Source organism: Lycorma delicatula, chromosome 10, assembly GCF_047948215.1.
Source record: "Lycorma delicatula isolate Av1 chromosome 10, ASM4794821v1, whole genome shotgun sequence".
Lineage (NCBI taxonomy): Eukaryota > Metazoa > Arthropoda > Insecta > Hemiptera > Fulgoridae > Lycorma > Lycorma delicatula.
In genome coordinates, this window is record NC_134464.1 from 79,668,390 (window position 1) to 79,682,256 (window position 13,867).

The window sequence follows — 13,867 nt, forward strand, 5'->3', positions numbered from 1 at the left end:
CACTAATGTGATATCATACATTAGGACACAAATTAATTTGAACCCAGATGTTACTTAATAAAAAGTAGCTTTATTTAGAAAAAAGTCAATCCTGTACAAATCGTGAAGACCTAGCAATTAATATGTCCCTCCTTTATTCATAATCACTTCATGTACATAAATTGGTATCGATTCAAGTGTACTATACATTTTTTTTTATTTCTTCATCATGAAATCATACCAATATTGCTTTAATAAGATCAATTTTTGGAGCAAAATTTATTTTTTTTAATCTTTTTTAACTATTGCCCAAAGATTTTTAAGTCTGGCAATGGGAGCACCTTAATGTTTCATTCTTCAAAAAACTTTTTCACTTTTTTGACAGTATGGCATGATGCCAAATCTTGTTGGAACAATCAGCTGCCTTGTGAGAATCTGTTTTGAAGATGCAAAATAACCCTTTCTTTCAGAATCTTGGATGCCTCCATCACTTTTCAACATACCATCAACTGGAAGTAATGAAGAAGGGCCTTCAAATGAGAAACATGTTCTAAGCACTTTTTTCAGGATGTTTAAATGATTGTTGGATATAAGCCGGTTGTTTTGTCATATCCAAAACAATTTTTCATCAGATGCTTTTCTAACATATAGAACTCTTTGCCCCTTAACATAAAAATGTGACTTGTAGGAAAACAACATTTTTCCAGTCTTTTTAGATTCAGTTAGCATATGATTTGGCCCACAAGAACTGTTTTTTACACATTGCTATTGTTAAAAGCTGTGTTTTAACTGGCAAACAAACTTTCCGTCCAGCGGCAAAAGTCTGTATCTAAAGTTTTCATGCATAAATCAGTTCCACTGGCTGCTAATTCTCGATTTAAGTCCACAGCAATAATTTTGTATCATATTACTTTTTCTCACTAACAGTGTAACCTTGTGTTGTTTTACAGCCACATATGCCTTTCCTTTCTATCCTTGTGTTCCATTCCGCCTTTCTTTTGAAGTAAAAAGTTTTAAATTGTTTTAAAATAGCATTCACTTATAATAGCATTAATACTAGGGTATGCTCAGAAAGAGAAACAAATTTTGAATGCTTTCTTGGAGTTATGTCCAGTTTTATATATTCAAGACACACAGAACAAAAAAATACAAAAATATGATTTTGTAATAAAAAATGAAATAAATTTTCAAAAACACTATTTATAACATGAATTGCAAAATAACCAATGGACAATAACCTTAAATTAAAGATAACTTAAAGGATGGGTATGTTCAAGCAATGTAGCCACAGCATAGAAATAAACAAAAAATTCCCCTGTGTTCGGATTAATTTGACACTACTGAAACATGATAAATTGCAACTAGAATAGATGTGCTTTGTTTGTTACTTGCACGGTCAATATTTTTGATGCAGGAGGCATATTACACAAGAATGCAATCCAACTGTTGTGTTTATCCAACTAATAGTGTTTAGGACCATAACTAAAATCATTTTTCTTTATTATTTACACAACTAAAATCTATATCGGAGATTTGTCTAATAAGAATTGTACTTTTTTTTTATACTGTGCAGTAAAAATTTCAACTGCAAATAAAGTGAGATAATATTAATATAGTTACAAGGTAAAATACTGTCTAAATTAAGAATCATTAGAGGACACAAGATAAGATATTAGAGGACAAGATAAGTTACTTGTGGGGATTTGATGTATATTAAATAGATTATAACTTAAACATTACTGCAACTTAAATGCTGCTAGCCTATACAAAATAAACAAAATTCAAAAAATCATAACTCTCTTCAGTTTTCAATTTTTGTTAAGCTCCTTTTTAATATGTATATACAGAAGAATTTAATTTTTGGTCGATATGAACAAACAAACTATTTAAAGACTTTTTTATTATTGTAATATAAACAATAGAGATCATGCACTAATAAGCATAAAAATGAAGTCACAGGAAAATGTAATTTTTAAATGTAGACTTAAGTCTAATATTGTACGGTATATAGTGAACAAATAATAACTAATTTCATCCAGCATTTGTTCACTTGATAGATAAGCTTTACAAAATACCACTGTAAACTAAAAAGGGGTTTGTAAAAATATCACAAATCCCTTGGGATTATTTGTACAGAATTACTGTTTTTGACAATAAAAGTAATTTTGTCCTCAAACTAAATACAAGAGCAATGACATTATATTTTAATCTAAATTTAACAATTACAACAAAGTGATTGAATTTAAATTCCAGATATTTATTGTTAATGGTATAGTATGTGGAGAAACCATAAAAGGTAATACGAGGGTTATTTTTTTTCAAGGTCCGATCGGTCATGAAATTAAATCCACAGTGAAAATAAAAAATTTTTTATTTGTAAGAAGTACTTGCATAGTTACGCTATTTCTCTACATAGTTGCCACTACGATTTAGACATTTGTCGTAGCAACTTTCCAATACCCTCGTCATAGAACAGAGCTGCCTGTGTTTTCAGCCATGTTTCTATGCTGGTCTGCAGCTCGATGTCTGTGCCAAAATGTTGTCCTCCTAGCCAGTGTTTCATGTGAGCAAAGAGGTGAAAATCGGATGGAGCCAAGTCCGGGCTGTATGGTGGGTGATCAAACACTTCCTAACGAAAATGCTGCAGGAGCTTGTTTGTTACAGCTGCAGTGTGTGGTCGAGCATTGTCATGAAGAAAGACAATGCCTGATGACAACATTCCTCTCCGCTTATTCGGAGATGTGACGTTGAAGAGTCACGCAGTATGAGGCTGCAGTGATGGTCGTGCCATGTTCCATGAATTCTACCAAGAGAACTCCATTCCAGTACCAGAACACAGTAGCCATACACTTTCTGTTGGAGAGAGTTCACTTGAACTTCTTTGGTTTACTGGGAGAATGAGAATGCATCCACTGTTTGGATTGTTCTTTTGTTTCTTCAGTTTCGAAATGGACCCATGTCTCGTCCCCTGTGACAATTTTGTTCAAAAAATCTTCTCCTTCATTGTAGTAGGACTGAAGAAACATTAGGGAGGCAAAATCACGCAATACAGAAATATTGTGAATCACGCAATACAGAAATTGTGAACCGTCGATTTTCTCGAACTGCCTCATCACTTGCTCAATGAGACCATCGGTTGACACTCGCTTCCTCCCTGACTGCCTGCATCATGAACATCTGTACATCCTGCTTTAAAGTTCCTGCACCATTGTCGCACTTTGCTGTCACTCATTGAAGTTTCACCGTACACATTACTTATTCGTCAATGAATTTCAGCTGCATTACACCCCTCAGCCTGAAGAAATCGAATTACCGCATGCACTTCACACTTGGCAGGAGATGCTATTGTTGTAGATATGTTTACATGCTAGCTGTGTGTTCAGAATTAAGTGAAGTGACGCAGCATACCATTAAGTGAAGTGACGCAGAAGGCCATACTAGAGACGCTGCGCAACACATATGCACATAGGTTCATCTGATTTTTGCACAGGTTTTTATTTCGCGACTGACCGAACCTTGAAAAAAAAATAACCCTTGTATAAGTGAAAGTAGTGAGGGGTATGACCTTCAATTGCAAATTGATTATAAAAAAATACCACTTATAAAAACAGATTATAAACTTTTATGATTTAAAATTTTCATTATTCCTAGTATGCTGTTGTGTAAATCACAATAAAACTGCTGCTTGTTAAAATGTAAGCAAATTATTTTTGAGAACAGAAGGGAAAAAAATAAATTTCATTGTAATGGTATTCAAAAATTAATGCTAACAAGAAAATCACTAGTTGAAAAGCACATTTCTAGCTCATCAGATCATAAGAGATTATTATAATTCTTTCAATTCTTGTAAAATTCAGGGAAAGGAATTTTTAAAAAAATAATTAAAGCAGATTGACTGCTATAGTCTTTAGCCATAAATAAATCTCAACAGCTTAAATGGTATTTCATCCACAATGCTTAATTTTAGTGACTAATGAGAACATATTTATTAAACATAGCTTTAGCCATTGCCACTATATCATTAAAATTTATAAATTAAAAGAGATAACCTTTAATTTCCACGACTGTATTCCTGAAACATTGTAGGTGTTGCAGAACACAAGGGGAATATGAAATTAAAAGGTAAATTTATAAAAAAAAAACATGTATATTAAAAAAAAAATCTATTAGCACAATAAAGCAAAACATAAATCACAATTGTTAATATATGACAAAATTACCATAATATTTCTATTTCATCATTTTTATTCATTCGTTCTCAAAGTGGGCGATAATGCCCCCTTGTGGGTGCTGGAGGCCTTCAGGAGGGGCGGTAGAAGGCCCACAGAAAATTGGGGGTGTAATGTAAGTGTAATTTTTCAATTGAAACCTTTATTTTAATTGTACTGTTATATTGAATATGCTATCACTATTATTACATAACTATAGATAGAATTGTAATTTTTTTGAAAGCAGTTTTAATAAAAATACTTCCAAATATGATTAAATAAGCATTTTAATTGTTCTCATTTAAAATGTAAGTTTCAACTCAGAAGTAGGATATGCCACATTTAAAAACAAAAATTGCAATTGCTGTTTTTTAAGAGTGTATCTTAAGAACATTAATTGCAATTATTATTTTTAACACATGGTAAGCTTCAAATTTTTTGAGGCCCTAGAAAAGTTTTAATTCTCAATGTGGGTTGTATGTGAAAAAATTTGAGAATCAATGATTTAATAAGAACATTTCTGTAACAACACACTTATAAATATGAATTTTTTTTTTAAGTTATAAGTAATATGATAGCATTTTAGCATACGGTAGACAACAGCCTTTACTCTGGCAATGAAGGGATATGCTAATAATGATTCATGTCTCATATAAAGACATAACCTCATCATCCGCTATATGATATTATTTACAGGCATGCACTTAATGGCCCCCAATGATTCTGTCTCACCATGTATTTTTTACACTGATTTTCGAACTGTCTTATATCAATTGTCCATCAGTATCCTTTTTTTGGCATGGTTGCGTCCATCACATAATCGACACCTACATACAGCTGACTAGCTATAAAACTACTGAAGCTGTAACAGGTGTTTGAACATTTCTTTGCTAGTTAAACCGAGATACACCAATTTACATTCATGGATATAGGCAGAATGATTCTGCTGGGTGTTTCTTTAGTTGTTCATGGCATTTACATGTTCAGTCTGCTTCACCAGTGCAGTAAAAATTCAGTACTGAATTGTTTAGCACTAAATACATAAATATATTTTATATACATATATAAATTTAGGTAATTACACTAAAAATAATATACTGCTATGAAAATCATCAACATGAGAAAGTCACCACGAAGAAGCGGTTATTTGTCATTAGCAATTGGGATACACCAGCTTAATGAAAGATTTCCAGATGTCACCTGATGATATCCTGCTATGCCCCTTTAGTAACTACCATGTAACAGCCCATCAGTTTCTGTTTGACTGTATATATTAAGTAGCACTAAGTCAGCTCAGAGAAATGGCAGTATTTTAGATGATATAACCAAAATGAATAAACTTCATCGATTTTTTAAATCAGTTACAATTTTGTCTGAATTTGAATTTTGATATTTGGTAAGAGCATTTTACACTCCTAAACACAAACCCACATAAACAAGATATATAATAAAATAATAAGATTTTAATTTTTATCAAAAAGTATTTACTTATTCTATATTAATGTTGTCCCTTTCAAAGTAGGCCCTCCAAAAATGCAAACACTTATGCCAATATTCCTTTCAATACTCAAAACATGTGAGGAAAGTATTTTTTTAATATAGCCTTATTTATATTCACTTCACCGTTTTTTTCTTTATTTCACCTATCATCACCTGTTCTTTTAAAGCTATCTTAATCAGTGGTAACAAGAAAAAAGTCACAGGATGCCATGACTGGAGAATATGGAGTCTGTACATCAGTATGGTGTTACTTTTGGCTAAATAATCATGAATTACTAGTGAAATATAAACTGGAGCATTTTCATAGTGTAAAATGCAAAAACTGTTTTCTCACATTTGTGATAGTTTTCTTAAGATTGACTAATATAAATGAAATAAAATTGCTAAGTAGTTATATTACCCTGTAGTAAAAATTCATGTTAGACGATGCCATATAAAAAAAAAAAAAAAACAGTATGAAGAATCTTAACATTCGATCAAATTTGGTATGCTTCCTTCAATCTTGGTTCTTCAGGAAGCTTCCAGTGAGATGATTGTACCTTCATTTCAATATCATACCCATGTTTCATCAACTGTTATGACATGTTTGATTCTGAGTCTTCAGCGATCTTAGCTAACGATTGTTCTGAGATGATTTTGTAATGTTGCTTTTGTTGAAAATTCAACAGTTGGGAAAATGTTTGCTCATTTCATACCCAAAATATCAGCCAAAACTTTTTTACACAAGCTAGAAGAGATTTCCCCTTCAGCAACTTCTTTAATACTGATTCAACTATAACCATCTTTTATTTTGATGATATTTTCATCGGTTCTTGATCTGCTAGGTTGCCAGGTTGCCAAATTCTTTTGTCATCTTCATGGCCTTCTTAAAACCATTTGTACCACTCATAAATCTTTGGTGTTGACATAACATTCTTATTAAATGTCTTCTTCATTTCACTGTTTTTCCATTTTACAAATCCTTTCTTACATTATTTTCAAAAAAATTAAATTGCTTCTCTAAGTAAAACACATTCTGATTACTCAGTTACTAAATTTGAATTATGTGTCTAATAGGACTGAAAATACAGATATATAATTTAGAAGTGCTGCCAATGTATGGGAAAAAGACAGCAAGCAGAACAAAAAAAATTCTAACAAAGCTTACCAAATTAACAGAACTTCAATGAAAAATTACCAGTATAAAAAAGCGCTTTTCAAATCTACTAATTCAAGATCAATTATTTAAATATTATCTTAGGAAATGCATTTACCTTTGTCACGTGTAAAAACCGATACCTTGATCAATTGAATTAAAGCTGGTTACAATTACAAACAGCATTTAAATAACTCATGATGAATCAATGGATTTGAAAAGAATTTTATACATAAATTGATAAGCTTGCTGTTAATTTGTTGTTTTCTGGTAGTTTTTGCTAGTAGTTATTGATTGGAACACACTGATTACTTACATAAAGGTCTGTTTTAATGTTTTTCTTAATTTTTTTTATAAGCTCTCATATGATTTTTTTTTTTAATTCTGATTCTATGTCACCTTCAGCTAACTCTTCTATGCATTGAGATCTCTTTTCAACCCTGTTTTTGATGTATGCTGTAAATTCAAAGCTCGTGTTTTTCTTTATGTAAATTTCACGTCATCTTTTGCCAAATCTTCTGGTTAAAATTGTGTTGTTATATTTTATCTATAGTGGAGCATTTTGTCAATTGTAATGTTCCAGTGATAATGACCTATCCAGCTGTTCACTCAAAAACAATAAAATAGCATCAGCTACTCTGAACTACTTTTAGTTTTAGCTAAACAGACCTAGTGAAATTCAATGTAGATTATAAATCAAATAAATAAAATATTGTTATTACTAAAATTAATACAATTTCAGTAGTACTTCGCCAAATTTACTACATTTCTACTGATCTGTTAATTACTAAATCAGTTGAGAAAAATCCATAATAGACCAACTGAACCCAAACACATATGCAAACAGATCAAAGAATAAAAACTATAGAACTTAGTCAAAAAAGAAACTGCATCACATTAAAAGAAAAAAAAGGGTTATAATGGTAAGCTGATAAACCAAGTGGTGGTCTACTGACCTTATGTAAACAAATAACTTAAGAACTGATATACTCATGTAATTAAAATAATCAATCTAAAAAAAAAATTACAAAAATGTCTCTGATACAAAAATTATTCAAAGATTAAAAGAATTACGTCAAAATACTGATAGTAACAAAATTTCCTATAATCTTGGGGTTAAAGAAAACCATACATAAATATTTTTTATTTAAGTACAAATATGTATATATATTTTGATAGAACAAAGATATTATTACTGAAGTTTAAAATGGTAATAGAACTATTACTATGTAAAAATAATTGACTTTTGGAGCTGAATATTTTTTATTATTAAATTCAATTTATTAATATCTTGTAATTTTTAATTCCAAACTTGGAATATTTATTAATTTTAATTTCTTAAAAAAACAGGTTGTCAAATATCAATCTGTACTTATTTTCTTATAAACATTTAATTGTTAGGTTTAAAAAAACATGGGAAAATGTAAACAAAAACACTACAATATTCTTTATATTTTTTTTATAGTATATTTTTTATTTATTTATTTTTGAATCGACCTTTTTATTATTATTTACATAAAACTAGTTTTAATCATTTTCTTTTCTTTATTTTTGATATTAATAATTAACTCTAATTCAAAAAAATTCTAAAATATTCATTGTATTTTTTCGAATTTTTTTTGAATAGGATTATCATTTATTTATTTTTGAATCAATCCTTTTGTTACTGTGTTATTATTTATGTAAATTTGACTTAATCATTTACTTAAACTACTTTTACTTTTTTCTGATATTAATAATAATTAATTAAAATTGCTTTAATTGTTTCTGATTTTATTAGTTTCCCTTAATCTTTTTTTTAACTTCAATCATTTGACTAGTTTGATGCAGCTCTCCAATATTCCCTATCTAGTGCCAATCGTTTCATTTCAGTATACCCCCTACATCTACATCCCTAAAAATTTGTTTTACATATTCCAAACGTTGCCTGCCAACACAATTTTTCCCCTCTACCTGTCCCTCCAATACCACAGTAATTATTCCAGGATGCCTTAAGATGTGGCCATAAGTCTGTCTCTTCTTTTAGCTATACTTTTCCAAATGCTTCTTTCTTCATCTATTTGCAGCAACACCTCTTCATTTGTCACTTTATCCACCCATCTGATTTTTAACATTCTCCTACAGCACCGCATTTCAAAAGCTTCTAATCTTTTCTTTTCAGGTACTCTAATCAAACAAGTTTTACTTCCATATAAAGCTACGCTCCAAACATATACTTTCAAAAATGTTTTCCTGATGTTTAAATTAATTTTTGATGTAAACAAATTATATTTCTGACTGAAGGCTTGTTTCGCTTGTGCTATTCAGCATTTGTATTGCTCCTGCTTCATCCATCTTTGGCAATTCTACTTTCAAATAACAAAATTTTTCTACCAAATGTTTCTCCAAATTCTTTTTTCACCCTATTTTTATATTCAATGGTCCATAAACTTTATTTCTATTACATTTCATTACTTTCATTTTGTTCTTGTTTATTTTCATGCAATAGTTCTTGCATAGGACTTCTCCATGCTATTCACTGCTTCTTCTAAATCTTTTTTACTCTCAGCTAGAATTACTATATCATCAGCAAATCGTAGCATCTTTATCTTTTCACCTTGCACTGTTACTCTGGAGTACAGTAATAATTTATTTCTAAACAGAGAAAAAGTAACTATAATGATTGAAATTCTTCAGTAAAAAAATGTACACAGCATTAGAAAACATGAAAAATACAACTGCTACAAAATGGCTGATTCTGGTTGTATCACAGAGACCAGACAGGGTGGTGACTGGACACATCAAGTGGGTCAGAGAAACAAATTTAAATTTTAACTAACTTTTTTACACTTTCGACACTTTTCACTTTCTTTTTCATCTTAAATATATTTGTTGCAAATCTGTGATGACGGGAATAATTCTCTAACACATTTATGGGGTTTGTGTTGATGGCGTCTTATAAATGGTGCACAATCATAGTCTTTCCTTAGCGTATTATATATAGAGAGGTTTAAAGAAGTGTTAAGGTTCTAATTATTTTAAATATCTCACCACGGTTTATGGAAATGATTGACTCTTTTATATCCTAATGAGATGGGAATACTAGGTTCCTTTATAATAAATATGTTTCTCTGCCTCAGTTTTCTAATATAAATAACTTCCAAAATCAAACAAGTGATATAAAATATAAACTATTCTTGCCTTTCAACCACCCCAACAAAATTAAGAGAAGGACATTTAAATTTTCAGTCACAAAATAGTTAAAAAACACCAAAATCTTTTCTGCACTATCTTTAGTAGGAGAACATGAATACATGTTTACAAGAACAAATCTTATCCAATATAACAACGTAAAAATATATCCTAAAATGTAATAAAGTTAAAAATTTTAATATTTTCATTTCTGTTGAAAGTAAGATTTATATTATAGTATCTCTGAATTATATTTTTTAAAAATTAGCTAAATGTTCTATAACTAAAAAAAGAAAAACAAACTGATTTATCGAAAAAAAATTTGAGATAAAAATATTAATTCAGAAATGCTTAATATTTATAGAAAAGAAATGGAATAATCTATTCTCCTAAATGAAAGCAGTATAACTTGGATAAAATAATAATTGCAAGACTGTTAACAAAAAAGAAAAAATTACTTATTACTAAAATACTTCAGTCTACTGTCAGGGCATTTCATATAATGAAAATAATGTCCATAAAAATATTGCTAAGTAAAGTATACTAAAAGTATAAATTCAAGCAGAGAAGATGTATTGTATCCTACAGATTAACTCAATAAAACAAGGAAGACTGGAAGCTGGATGTAAAGGTTAGTCAAATAAAGTATTTGTATGAACAATGCTGTAGAGTAGCTTTTGCATTAAAATTTTCCTCTATTTTAATTTTCATATAATTCCTTCCTGAAGTAATCTTGAAATAATTATGGAAAAACAGCAACTGTGTACAAGACTTAAGATATCCTTATCAGCAACCGTATGTAACTATAAAATGTGATTTTAGGAGTCTCAGTACTCTTTACAAACTGAAAGTTGCTAATTAAACAAGTATAACTACGTTTTGTTAGTAACTGATACCTATAAACAGCAAGCTGGCTTCAGTAATGTTTTATTCCATGTGTCTGAATTTAAAAATATACTTTCAACATTATTTACTACAAAAAATTAATTAAAGATAATACATTTCTTTTAAATGTCAATTTAATTAGTTAATTTTACAAAATATATTATTACAATCAATATGAAAGATATATTACATAATAATTTGATAATTTAAAAAATATATAGAATATAATTTTTTTTAAATTATCATTTAACTGAATAAAAATAACGGGTGTTTGAAAAAGGACGAAACCCTAAGATTAAGAAGGAAGTCATGCATAGGTAAATTTTATTTCTCCTTACATTTCTCAGTTGCCAACACTGTACTCAAGATTCATGGGGGAGGTTCTATACCAAAATAAATTCATCTCTACGTGTTAACTATGTTGTTTTCCAAGGACGAACATGTGTTTATTATTGGTACTTATCGTGCATATGAATCTTATGAACAAGTGAAAGACAAATTTAGGATAAAATTTCCCAATTCTTCAGTTCCTAATAAGTTGACAATATCACGTTTGAGTGATAAATTTTGTGAGACTGGGAGTGTAGATAATCAGAAAACCACAGGTCGACCATCACTGTTAACAATAGAAGTTCTGGAGGATGTGAAAGAACGTTTTGACTCGCTTACCCAGTAAATTGCTCAGAAAGTTATCTTCACATGGCCTTCACTACCTACAGCTTTCAGGGCTACTAAAAAATTACAATATTAATATTGCTTGCTTATCGCATCAGCGTCGTTCAAAAACTGAAAGAAGTAGACCACAGAAAACATTTACAGTATTGTCGTCGGTTTCTTTCTCTTGTTGATGACAACGGTATTGAAATTTGGATTATGTTTATTTCAGCAGTTATGCTGAAATTTCGGTTTCACTTGGATGACTATATTAACAGCCAAAACTATCAAATATGGAATGCTGAAAATCCTCATGCGTTTTATGAACGACCATTACACACACGTAAAATTGGTGTTTGGTGTTCAATCTCCTGGCGTCATATAATAGGGTCTTTATTTTTTGACAAAATCTGTAGATGGTGTGGTTCCTAATCGAACAGTTTATTGCCATGTTCGATTTACACAAACAAGAATGTTGGTTCCAGCAGGATAATGCAATGTATTACTGCTAATGAAATGCTGGATATGTTACGGGAATTTTTTGGCCATTGCATCATTTGATATCAAAAGGGTTGTAGCCTCCAAGATCCCCAGATCTTACACCAGCAGAATTTTTCCTTTGAGGGTATTTTAAAAGTGAGGGTATTTAAACAATCCTCATACACTAGACGAATTGAAGGCTAACATCAAGAGTGAGATTTCAAACATTACTGAGCAAACATTACGGAAAGTGACTGCATTGGGATCACAGAAAATCATTTTGAACATCTATTGTAAAGTTATTAAAAGTAATTTGAATACTGTTGTATAAGTATTTTAATAACATTAATATTTTTGTAATAAATTCACGTTGTCAAACAAAGGGGTTGCGTCCTTTTTGAAACACTTACATAAATTCACATAAGTAGGATGTAAAATGAGATTTTTATATTTAAAAGCAACAGATGATTGTATATTTTATATTCTTAAAAACCTAAAGCATTGAGAAATATGCAACTATGTACAACAAAATAAATAATATTTCACACCAAACAAAAAACCCAAGAATTAGAAATAACAAAAAAGTCTGTTAACAATTTCAACATATATACTCAATAAACCAAGATAATAACAAATTTTTAAGTTTTTAAAATATTTTTTCACCATAAATAAAATGGTAAAAATAAGTAGTATTGTATAAATAAATACTGATTTCATAAGAAGAAAAAGTGTAATCATTTTCAATACTGTTATCAAGAATTAAGTAGATAAATAAATCAATAAACTAATTAAAATATTCAAAATAAATGCTCATATAGTTTACATTTTATATCTTACTGCGCTGTTGGACGTATTCCATAGCTGATGATAATATTTGTTTTTCAGCAATCCTCAACTGAATTAATAACTGCTGACAAATTGGCATTGTAGTTTTATGTTCTTTTAATAATTCAATATCAGCCTGTAAATGTACAAATACATGTGAAAACATTAAATACAGATTTTAAATAATAGTTAAATTTCATAATTTAATAATATTTAAACTAGGGTATAAATTATTAATGTATATCATAACCAAGCAAACAAAAGTTCTACACCTAAACTTTGTACCTCAGTAGTGAAAGACTGTAAAAAAATTGATACATAGAGATGTAATACATTAAAAACAGTTCAGTTAAAAAAAAAAAAATGTCCATTCTGACCTTTAGGAGTAATCTTAGAAGTTAGGCTTAAGAATAAATTAACCTGTATGGCATTAATATACTGGAGAAAGGATTTAATAATTTGTAATGTAATAAAACTTTTTAACCCTTAACATACCAAGTGGGGTCCTTGAAGAACCTCAGAGAGTGATTTTTGGTGATTTTTCTGTAACTACAACAACCAATTTACTCTTGATTTTTGTATGTGTCCCATGATATGTGTTTATGATATGATTTGATGATATGATTTTGTATGTGTTTATGATAGATATACATAATTTGACCTATAATGCATTCATTAAAAAAAAATAAAAACACACTTGGGGTCCTGGCAGGATCCCACTTGGTACACTAGATTACATATTTGGATTGGTTTATTTCTTGTTTTTTACAGAATGTGAATGCTGTAAATTTTCATATATTTAATTATTTCACATTTGTTTAACTTGTAAGTCTACACTGGAAAGCTTCCAGGAAATGCGCCACAGAAAAATTTGAGACACTGCATAGCATGTGAATTGATGGAACCACTGTTTAGATCTGGATGAGGTGTAACTACGGACAATCTTTTTATCTCTGTGCCAACAACAGAATTTTTGCTCAAGAATAACATTACTATGAAAGGAACTTTGAGAGCAAAAAAGCCTGACATT

The 13,867-nt window shown here is 29.8% G+C and overlaps 1 protein-coding gene across 1 annotated transcript in view; it reads right to left on the bottom strand.

The window, feature by feature from the left end:
- Positions 1 to 10,994: 10,994 nt before the first annotated feature.
- Setd3 (SET domain containing 3) overlaps positions 10,995 to 13,867 on the bottom strand; it is a 250,971-nt gene continuing 248,098 nt past the window's right edge. The window contains exon 10 of the mRNA XM_075377812.1: positions 10,995 to 12,973. Within this exon, the coding sequence (XP_075233927.1) occupies positions 12,839 to 12,973 (135 nt within the window). The 3' untranslated portion in view covers positions 10,995 to 12,838. The remainder of the gene's footprint in view (positions 12,974 to 13,867) is intronic.